The 12,115-nt window shown below is 32.4% G+C and overlaps 2 protein-coding genes across 2 annotated transcripts; both read right to left on the reverse strand.

Moving 5' to 3' along the window:
- Positions 1-4,762: 4,762 nt before the first annotated feature.
- Positions 4,763-5,362, reverse strand: LOC115890913. Its single transcript, XM_030911275.1, has one exon. It carries the CDS (start codon positions 5,360-5,362, stop codon positions 4,763-4,765), a length of 600 nt encoding a protein of 199 aa, XP_030767135.1.
- Positions 5,363-6,066: 704 nt separating this feature from the next.
- Positions 6,067-7,131, reverse strand: LOC115890914 (piggyBac transposable element-derived protein 4-like). The gene has a single exon (XM_030911276.1). It carries the CDS (start codon positions 7,129-7,131, stop codon positions 6,067-6,069), a length of 1,065 nt encoding a protein of 354 aa, XP_030767136.1.
- Positions 7,132-12,115: the final 4,984 nt, after the last annotated feature.

Below are 12,115 nucleotides of genomic sequence, written 5' to 3' on the forward strand. Positions count from 1 at the left end.
GTATGTACTTCCTGTGAGAGTTTTGTGTTGGCTTTAACTGATCTGCAACTGATACGCTTTGTTTAAAATAAGTAACTATAGACATTATTTTCTGGATAATTTGTTTAATAGAAGCATCAACAGTAATTTTATTGCAAATAAATTTAAGGTATGTGCGAAGCACGGAAAGTGATTGTTTTTACCAAAAGTGTCTAATGATACAAAGAAAAAAAGAAAACAAGGTGTGATATTGCGCAGGTTGGTCACTATGTCACAGGTGTACGGGTCAAAATTTTTTTTTCAAGCGGTCAACTCAAATTTAAAATAAAAACCATAAAACAAATTTAAAGGGTGTAATTGTTGTGATGATGTGTATCATAAAATACAACTAATAATAATAATACTAATAGATGGTACGTTACTAATGAGAATAGCCAACTTTGATCTGGGCGCTGCAAATGGAAAAATGTTGTATAGCAACAAAAGTCTTGTATGGCTACCGAGATGACCTACCTGCAATTAAAGAAAAAAACATGGTGTGAAACATAATACAAAAACAATGTTACCAGTTATTATTAAAATAAAGGGAATTTAAAATTAAACAGGTACTTGAATGATTTATCAATAGTCCAACTTAAAAATACAAGTTTAAATAAAATGCCACACAGGCTAGTCACACAGACTATTCAAAAAAAAATATGCCACACAGGCTATCAAAATGCCACACAGGCTCAAAAATACACAAGTTAATAGTCAAACTACACTACGGGGCTAAAAAAGTGCCACACAGGCTATGAAAGTGCCACACAGGCTAAAAAAATACACAAGTTAATAGTCAAACTACACTACGGGGCTAACTACTCTTCAAGTCTAACTACGCTACACAGGGTCACTACGCCCCAAAGGCTAACTGTAGAAAATAATAAAGCTAAACATAATTCATTCAAGATCAATTTGATAATACAAATACAGAAATATATTCTTATCTTCTATTAAAGTCACTTAGACAAAATATAAATAAATCACTGTAAAGAAATACTTCAATATTATCATCTGCAAATCATATTTTCTTAATATTCAATCAAGATTAATTTGATAATATTAATACACAAATATATTCTTATCTTCTGTTAAAAGTCACATAGACAAATTATAAATAACTCACTATAAAGAAATACTTCAATATTATCATCTGCAAATGATCTTTTCTTTATATTCAATCGCAACCTGGCATGGAAATCTTGCAATGGTCTAAGACACTCGAAGAAGTTTCTGAGGGCTTATGATCGAGAAAAATCACAGATCTTCCTGGGTCTGAGTAAGAACAATCTTCGGATTGTCACGGGGTTTTTAACAGGACACTGTCTCCTCAATGAACACCTCAGTAGATTGAAACTAAGAAGAAACGGCGAATGCAGATTCTGTGGGGAAGATGGTGAAACACCAGTACACCTCATCACTGAGTGCGCCGAGACGACAACCATTCGTGCCATGAATTTTGGTACGACTGATATTGGAGATGGAGAACTACCCTCTATAAAACCGTCCCAGATACTGGCTTTTGTCAAAGCCCTGGGACTGTATGATGAGTTATGATTCAAGAAAGGGGGACACAATGGATCTGTAAGGTCGAAGTGATTAAGCCCCCTCCCACTCATTCTAAATTCTAAAAATTATATTCAATCAAATATCTTAAAATTTATCTGAGATTCAGAAATATAATATATCTCAATAAAAACAATAAACAGTAACCAACTAGTTGCTCAGTGAGATAAAATAAACTCACCTTAATTAAACTTCTTATTCGGCACGGCAATGGAACTCAGAACTACCACAAAACCTTAATTAAACCTCAGAAACTTTAATAGTTTTAATTTAATAAGCGCGTACCACTTCTTTCTCTGACGCTGTCTAATATTGTTTTAGACGGCGATACTGTATTGAATTTTATCTGAAACCTTTTTGAAAAGTGCAGGTAGCATGAATTTTCGGCTTGTTTTTGTTTACATTCGAAATTCCATTGCGCTCCGGCTTTTGAAATGTCTGTTTTTTATTACGTCAGATAAAGAAAACGTAGCATAGAAAAATAGAGTTCTTACACAGGTGATACATACGGTACCATTGGTCGGCAAGCTCCGCGCGCCAGTTTCAAATTGTCAAACAGATGAGACATAATAAAGGTGTCTTACTTTTCAAATGTCAAGCTCGATAATTTGACATAACTTTTGGGGTTATGTTTTTTTATTTTTGAAATATAAAATACGATTTTTTTAGCGAAACTGTGAAAAGTAAAAAAATACCGAGGGTGCCATTTAAAAATCAAAAATTATAGTCATTTTCGGTGTTACAGGAAGTGGCCAAAAACAATTGAATAAAAACACTTTATTGACAAAACATTAAACGAAATACAAACCCCAAATTATAGACAGAATACACACAATGATAACAGTACACAATATAGACAACTTACAATTCCATACATACGAGGCATTTCGGAAAAGATAAGAAGGATAGGAAAACCATATAACATACGAACATCTTTCAAAACACAAAATACACTTAAATCCATTTTATAATACACTAAACCAATGAATACTGAACAACAAATAAAAAATGTAATTTACAAAATACTATGCGAATGAGATAAATGTTATATTGGTGAAACATCTAGACCCTTAAATGTTCGAATTAAACAACATAAAGATTTTTTAAGAAAGGGCGACTTCCACAAATCTAAGATTTGTCAGAATTCATGGGACATAGGGCACAGACTAGATTTTAACAACGCCAAAATTATAATGAAAGAAGTGATAGCCTCTAAAAGAAAAATAAAAGAGGCTTTTTTAATACCTACAATCTAATAAATGACATTTATTGCTTATGCATCTGTAGATGATAGTAATGTATGGCAATCATTTCGTTGATTTTAAAGAGTATAACATAAATAAACATAACATACGTAAAAATTAAAAACAAATTAAAAATAATCATACAGAAAGTTTGAAGCTTTTTGATTTTATCTTATAAGTACATAATTGTTAATTTTGAAGTTTAACTTGATATAATGTTATTTTAACAGAACGTCAACGGTTTTCGTAGACGTTTTTGTTAAAAAAACTAAAGAGTTCTCGAATAGTTGCCTTTAAATATTTTAAATAGTTTTTTTATTCTTTGTATTCTTTTTTGCTTCCGATGACGGAAAGAGATAAACTTTCCGAAACGTTCATAACTGCTGACAATTATTAGTCCCCGTTGGATCAACGCAGCAGTGTTTACAAAGAATAATTATTTTATTTTGTAGATTTTCTTGCATTGGCGAAATACTCATATAGGATTTTTTTGGAGGCAATTGAATACGTCAATCAATCTCAATTTTTTTCATATAGTAACATACCAAATCTCGTTTGTTTATCTGGAAAAAAAAAGTTATTGAGGTGGGTCACTTTCGTAAAACACTCGGTATATAATTTTGATAAAGTTTTAGGGTTATTTTTGTGACATTAATATTTTTGATTGTATACAATAAAAGAAGAAATATTTTTCTCTTTATATTTACACAATATTTACCGGAATGAAAATAATTTAGTACATTACCCTGCTGTTTGGAAAGCTTCCACGTAAAATTTGGTTGGATTAGGTTTCCATAAAACAGATTTTATTCGTTGAAACCTTTTGCGCTGTTTTTCTTTAATGGCCAGAAACATGCGAAATCTATAATCTAATAAGCAGTGTTTTATTTTAAAGTTTATGGTACGAAGTTCCGCACCGGGAGCCTTTAAATGTTAAATTGGGAAATACCTTAAGAGAAATCAATATCGGGTAAAGTAATATGACTGAAAATAGGGGCAATATAATTAGCCTAGTGGTTATTTTTTACTCTTTTTACAGTGTTCCTATTTGTTTGCAATCTAGAATTTTTCAACTTATTAATAAACTTGCGGTTTGTGTAAACCAAGTGTGATGTTTAGTGTTATTATTTTTTACAGGTGCTATTAAAACTTATACATACGGGGTGTTTTCTACGATGTTCTCTATGCAGCTTTGTGAGTACATATGTAGGTATATACGCCTTTCGGTTTTTTGAATAAGTTTATGGCTCACTAGATATTTCGAAAAACAAATTTCAGCTATTTTAAAAGTGTTCCATAATTCCATTATAATTTATTTTAGACAAAAAGTTTTCAAATAAAAATTGTGATATACACATCCTTAATGAGATTGTGTTCTCCGTTTTTCTCTAAAGCCCTTTCTAAAACATATGTTTTTTTTAAGTGGAAACCATAGTTGGTCATGACTTCATAAAAAGCGCCATTTTTTTAGCATTACAGCAATATAAGTCATAATATGTTTTTTTCGAAAAATTACTGATTTATAGCCAATTCTTGTCTTGTATATATGTAAATATAAATATAAGTAATATCACTTAGTTAGCCATGGAAACAAGTTCAATCATCATTGCTGAGATGTAAAACTATCACATGCAAACAAAAATATTTTATCGAGATACTAAATTGTAAATATGAATTATTCAAATGAAGAAAAGCGTGAGGGATTATTGGTTCAACTCTACATACATTTTCGAGGATACGTTGACCGGTGAACGTTACTTACGCTTTTTTGAGAACAGTTCTTTAAAATTATCAGTTTATATAAAAATATATAACGTAGGGTCCTAAGGTTTTGTGAAAAAATTCAGAAACTGACAGCTCTTATAAAAATAGTTTTATATTTTTATCATATTTTTAAACAACCTATGTTTACTATCTTAATTATAAAATAAAATTCAAACAGTGGACAAGGGACCATTATTTTCGATTTGCCTAAAAATTCCCCTGACGCGTTGCATCATCCTTTGGACAACTTCGGCGTCGATTTCTCTAATTTTCTGAATATACGGCGTCAATTGTTCTTCGTTTTGTGCTTGCCACCCGTTATTGTAGACTGTCCGACTCAATATTGCCCAGAACTCTTCGACTGGGCGAGCCTGAGGTAGGTTAGGGGGATTGTCTACTTTCGGTACAAAGTTGATGTTGTTCGCTTCGTACCAATCATTTGTGATTCTCGCGTAATGGCATGAGGCGATATCCGGCCAAAATATTATTTCGTCATCCACATGATGCGTGTTCAAAAACTGGAGAAGTTTAGGGAGACAATTCTCGATATAAAGCTCTGCATTTAAGACTTCACCCCGAACAACGCCAATGTATGGATGTGAGATGAAGCCAGCCTCAGAAATGGCAAACCATACCAAAATTTTGTTCTCAAACTTTTTCTTACTTTTTAATCTCACATCATCAGGGACATTCTCATAATTGTCCGTGTAGAACCCATCATTGCCCTTCATCTCAGAGTTGGACAATGTGAAATATTTCTCATCGTCCATCACGATCAACTTGTTGACGAAATGCACTCGCCTCAGCGCGCGGCAACATCTCGAAATTCTCTCTAGCTGGGCCTCTGTATAACTATTTTGGAGCTTTTCTCCTTTTTCGGAAGACAATACTGTTACTTGATAACTAACCTAACTAACACATGACTAAACACCGTAGTCTTTCCAATATTAAATCTCCTGGCCAGTTTTCGCTGTGAGATCCCAATTTTGTGTTTTGTTGCTTCAATTTGTCTTCCTTCTTTTATAAGACATTTTCAGAAGCAGAACCCAAAATCTTTTGCTTTGTTTATCGAAGTGACATGACTGATGACATTTCATTACCATGACTACTTCATTAAATGCATTTTATTACTTAACCAAACCAGATGAAAATTTTCCCAAAACTTTAGGACCATACGTTATAATTGATAATAAAATATATTAAATTATATAAAATACGATAATATTTTAACATAAGCAAAGAACAAATATAATATATCTTATAAGAAGATTTTAATATCCTAGTCAGTCAATCATTGTTAGTTGTATTACTTAACTCTTTGAAGGGCAACATTTGTCAGTAAATAAAAGTGCTAGAGGGGCATGATTTTTTTCATTACTTTTTAATAAAAATATTTAACAGAACTAAGAATAAATATTCAAAATAAACTCTAAAACTATGAAAAACAATTTTTTATATATAAATAATGACGTCATTACGTGGTACATATACAGTACCATTGCCCCAGTATAATTTTACTCGAAAGTGTGGAAGTCCTGGAAGCATGTCTTGTTTGCCCCCAGACAGAGAGGAACTCGACAAACCGAACATACCAGTTGGTACGAACTTGCTGTTTTGATGTACTGCATTTTGCACATCGCCGCCGAGAATCTCTTTCCGGTTGATGGGAACTTTGGTTGTGCCTAATTTCTAGGGGAATGAATGGCTTAAACTGTTTTTTAGCAACTGTTTCTCCACAGCTATAAGCTTTCCTTTTGTTTTTTATAACCAGGTCTGCAACTAGTCCTTGTGATACGCTTCTTCTAAACTCTTTCATGGATATTTTTGGCGAATGAAGTTCTTTATATAAAACGAAAGCGTTTACTACTGCTGCATCGAGAAAGTAGAAGAATATCCTGTGCCACCATTTTTTTGATTTCCTGTTTATTTTGTACAAATTCAGATTTTGATCAAATTTATCAACAAAATTCATGTTGGCGTTATAATCTGACAGCGCTTGCGGACAACGAACTTTGGTTGTAGTACCATTCTTTTCTTTCCTATTGACCTCAGTGGTTCCAAAAGGAGAATGAAAATTTGACAGTAAATAGACACTACGCTTATCTCTCCATTTAAAAGCTACAATTCTTGATGGATTGCTAAAAACTTCAAATTCCCCCCTCTTCAATTTTCGATCCGGTTTAAACACCGGCAAAGTTTTTCTCGATGGATTTACGGTACCACAGGCATGAATTAGTTTTTTCTTCAGGTCTTCCAGAAGTTCGGTACTATTGAAGAAGTTGTCGAAATAGACAATGTGCTCTTTATTTTCCAATCCATTGAGCATTTGTTTAATAACTCTGGCACCTAATTGTTTTTCGGCGTCCTCCGCTTTACCGGTATATATATCAAATTTTTGACAGTAGCCATTTTTATTCGCTAAAATCCATACCTTGTATCCTCGTTTAATAGGTTTTTTGGGCATGTACTGTTTGAGCGAGCTTCTCCCTTTGAATTTTATCATTGACTCGTCTATTACAAGTTCCCTACTTGGAGCCATACACCTTTCAAAATTCTCAGCTAATGAATCAATAATGGTCGCACTTTGTACAATTTATCGTAGTGGGCTTCTCCCTTTTTAGGCATTAGCACGTTATTATTGAGATGGAAGTTCGAAAGGAGCCAACTAAAGCGCTTCACAGGCATCAATCCACTTATGTAAGCATCATTTATATCAGGAGAAGTACTCCAGTAGTCCCTATAGCTCGGTAATCGTTTAATTCCCATTAATAAATTTATGCCTAGAAAGGTTTTTATTTCTGAGATTTCGGTAAGTTTTTGTTTGCTGAAAGACTGCTGTGCGTACAAATTTGTCTGGAATACTATGTGGTCAAGCAGACCATCATTAAAAAATAACTTGAAAAGTTTGTACGGAGTAGGATCAACCATTTCTCTCACAACAGGTTTAATTCCGGACTCTGACGTAAAGTTTGAGGGGGGTACTGGTTCAACAAGCTTAGACCAGTCGTTAGAGTTTACGGGTGGTACAGGAAGCAGATTAGTTGCTAAAATAGATAATGGCACGTTATCTTCTGGATCAGTATCAGAATCAGTAAAATTCAAAGCAGGTGTAGTTTGGTCCAACAGTATTTGGTCATCTTCATCTTCCGACTCACTAAATACAGACTCCGGCTCGGAAGGTATTGGCTCCGCGTCGTTATATATATTATTCAATTCATCTTGCAGGTCATCCTAACTCCAACCTTTTAGCTTAAATGGTAACGAATCCATATCTTGAATATCTAAAAAATAATGTGGCATAATGAGGATAGAATATTTGCCTAAGCGTGCAACGGTACACTTATAGTACCACAACAAACTACCAAAATAAAACAAAAAAAAAAATTTTTTTCTTGTACCAAAATAATATTATTGTTATAAATGATCAAATATATTATTATTACAGGAAAAGCACCTATATTTTATTAGATTTCACTTACTTTTCTGCATATTCAGCAGACTTTCACTTGCAACCACCTTAACGCTATGATTTTATCAATAAAACTGATCGCAGAACCGAAACTGCCACGTGCAACAGTTTAAATCAACAAACAGCCGTCAGAGTGCGACCAATATTACGTTGGTCGAGAAAATGCTCCATTGCACAACTAGCTAAAAATGTTTGAAGGGGTGGTACATTTTTTAGACCGGTGCCCCACTAATACATATATTTTCCGGGTACAATTTTTATACCGGTGCCCCTCAAAGAGTTAAATGTAATGAGTAATAAGCAATGCACTAATTTTTTAGGTTTCTCTAACTCTAACCGGTTTCTTAAGTCTGAATGAATCAAAGACCAGCTACTAAAAAGTATCTCTAATTGTGCAGATAAAGTTGGTACGTTTAATAGCTTTACAGCTAATTTTGATAACTGGACATGCCTTCTGTTTGCTAATTACCAATATGTGACTGGACAAGTAATGTATTTTTTCAATTAAGATTTTGAATATGTATTCATGTTAAGCTGTTGCAGGCCTTTTTTGTCAAGACTTTCTAAAAGGTATTTTTCAACTTGATCTACGAGTATATTATCGCCAGTCAACAGTTTCCCTCTGTATGAGAAGTGTAAATAATTTCATGTCAATACATATATATTTCAAACCATATTTTTTCTGTTTTCCAAAAATTGTTGAAAAAGAATTGAAAAAGGCAGCTTCAACTCTAGCCATTTTCAAAAGCTTCAGCAGGACTGCACTGCAAAAAAAGTGTGAGGGATTATTGGTTCCACTCTTCTTGAGCCATACATTTTTGAGGATACGTTGACAGGTGAACGTTACTTACGCTTTTTTGGGAATATTTTTTTAAAATTAGCAGTTTATATAAAAAATATATAATTGATAATAAAATATATTAAATTATAAAATACAATAACATTTTAACATAGGCAAAGAACAAAAAATATAAAATATCTTATAAGAAGATTTTAATATCCTAGTCCGTCAATCATTGTTAGTTATATTACTTGAATTTAATGAGCAATACATTAATTTTTAGGTTTCTCTAACCCTAACCGATTTCTTAAGTCTGAATGAATCAAAGACCAGCTACTAAAAAATCTCTCTAATTTTGCAGATAACGCTGCTGGTACGTTTAATAGCTTTACAGCTAATTTTGATGAATTGACATTCCTTCTGTTTGTTAATCGCCAGTATGTGACAGGACCAGTAATGTCTTTTTTCAAGTAAGATTTAGAATGTATATTCATGTTAAAATGTTGTAGGCCGTCTTATTAATAAACACACATTATTATTAAACTTCAATAGCTTTCTAAACTAACTTTTTCTATAAATTTTTTATCATAAATTAAGCTCACAACATTGGTTTTCGCTTTAACATTGCCTGCAAAAAATGTGTTATTAAAATAACACCTCCCTCTTACTTTTAGCAGCAATGGTTTTTATATCAAGAACACAGATCAGAAAATGACTAGCGATGTCGATATTTTTCGCTGCGCAGCTTTAAATACAATGTCAGTTTATATCTTGGAGAATCATTTTTATGTAATTTCGAGTTTCTACGGCCTCTAGAAAATCACATTTAAAAGTTATGATCGAAAGAAGAACTTATAAAACTCGACAAGGCTTTAAATTACATTGTGCGAACATCCGGCAGATGTTTTCAGTAAAGTTTCAATGACAGTCCATAGAGTTTAAAAAGAAATTTATGTATCTTTATATTTTACGCGACATAATTTACTATTTATGGGAGTTTTCATTTAGCCTGATAGAATCGAATAGTAATGTTAATCTATAATTAAAATTTTGTAATAAAAATAAATAAAATCGGAACAGGAAATAGAGTAAACCTTATAAAACAAACTTTACTACTGTCTAAATCTAATTTTGAAAAAATTGTTTCGTGATCAGATAAACCAGAGGAAATCACTGATGTTGAAGATTACTTCGCATACTTACTTTATTTTTTAGCTTACTTATTTTATTTTTTAGTTTTCTATATTTTTAATTTACTTTATTTTTTGGAGGAAGCTTCCTGCAACAAATTTACGCAAAGGTAATCAATCTGAGTAGAAGAGTGGTTGGTTATACGGGTTGATTTATCAATTAATATTTTGAGATTGAACGATATGAGGAGATTCTCAAAGTTGTGTTTATCAGTATTATTTAGTTAGTAATCAATATTCAAATCGCAGGAAGTATAATTGTTGAATGAGCCGGTAAGCCCACCAAGAATTCTGCAATGCTACCCCTTGGATGTCTGTATACATAAATCAAATTCAAATTCACCTTTATTTAAAAATTTGTCATATTTATTTACACTAATAACATCATTGTTTTCATTTAAAATCATTGTTCCTCCATGATCCATGCTTTTTCAACAATAAGAAAAGATTACAGAATAATTTTGAATGAAGCAGTGTTGATAAAACTTAGCCAGTGTCCTATTAACAGTAAAATATCAGGGCAGCCATTTTTTTAAGTAGTGTTAGATTCCTACTGACTAAAACCACCTCCCCTTCTCTACGACACATCACGCCGGTACCGCTTTCGTATTTCTTCGAAGTGAGGACTGTGTACGTACTTCTACGCGCTTCTTTAGTTTTTATGGCTCCTTTTATTACTGTATAGGCTAGAGTCCGGGTTTTCCTCTTTTCAGGCTATTCATCAGAGTTTCTGCTGTAAAAGGAATGCTCACAGCTATATAGTGCTGATGTCTTAACCCAGACTATCTTGGATATTCGAACAAGGTATGTTGAGCATCATCTATCTTGTTGCAGTATATACAATGGTTTGCTGGTGATTTCGCCCGATTGAATATATAACTTCTTAAACACCCATGGCCGGACAAGGCGTAGGTGGTATAATAATCTACTTTACCATATGGTCTCTCTACCCATTCTCTAATATTAGGAATTAAACTATACGTCCATCTTCCATACTTGCCGTTGATCCATTCTTTTTGACATTTTATCCATCGTTTATTTGTAGCTTCAGTTTTCAAAGTTTCTTGGTATGTTTCAACTCGTTCTTTAGTTTTATATTAAATTAAGCTATGATATATATGTGACAAATTGATAGTATCTTGTCTAAAGTTAATTGATTTTTTTTCTTTTTTAATATGGATCATCTCTTTTATAGTTATTTTTTATAATTTTTGTCCTTAGTCAAAATTTTTGTGTTTTTAAAATTAAATTCATGATTCTCTTCAGTCTCATGTACATGTAAGGCTGTTGTTGCATTTTTCGTATATTTGTGTCCTTTTATTCTGTTTTCCAGACACTGTATACTGATACTATTCTGTTTCCAGATACTTACTGCTTATAAGCAATGAGAATATTACATTATCTTTATAATTATAGTACATGTAAAAGTTAAATGCACATTTTATTATTTCATTTATTTAATTTTTTATTATATTCATTTATTCATTGTTATCAATTATTGAATTTAAGATTATGGAAGAATTTCTTGCTGATTCATCACCAACAATCAGCGCATTATTCTTATCAATAGTAATTATTTCACTTGTTTGTGTTTTAGCATTATTAATATGATTCTGATCTTGCGTACCTGTTTCTTCTATAACACAACCTCATTTTGACATCCATAGAGCCGCCTGCTAAATCCCATGAAATATCCTACTTGTTATTTGTTCTGAGAAAGTCACTTTTCGCACGATTGATTTCATTTGAAAACAGTTAATTCTCTTCTTCAAGTAGTCATTAGCGATGAAAGCATTGATTCTCCAATTCTACCAAATTTTCGCGCAAGTGTTCATTGGCTGCCGTTAAGAAACTTTTTCTTTATCCTCTGTTGCTTCTGTAAACTGATATTAACATATTGGCTGAACCTGTACAGCTTTTGAAGAAGCAGCTTTAATGGGATTCAGAGCGTTTGAGATTGTTTACTTTTAAAAATTCTATTTGTTTGAGTTTCTGCATCATTGCAAGATTTAACTTTTTTGTTTCGAATTTTCAATTTTTTATTGAGTTTTTAAGTTGCTCGTTTTTTTTGCGTAAGCGTTTC

Source organism: Sitophilus oryzae, unplaced genomic scaffold (assembly GCF_002938485.1).
Source record: "Sitophilus oryzae breed Bouriz unplaced genomic scaffold, Soryzae_2.0 scaffold_937_pilon_pilon, whole genome shotgun sequence".
NCBI lineage: Eukaryota > Metazoa > Arthropoda > Insecta > Coleoptera > Curculionidae > Sitophilus > Sitophilus oryzae.

Excerpts from the sequence above, each read along its gene's own strand:
- LOC115890913 (XM_030911275.1), bottom strand. The coding sequence starts at position 5,362 with ATGGACGATGAGAAATATTTCACATTGTCCAACTCTGAGATGAAGGGC.
- LOC115890914 (XM_030911276.1), bottom strand. The coding sequence starts at position 7,131 with ATGGCTCCAAGTAGGGAACTTGTAATAGACGAGTCAATGATAAAATTC.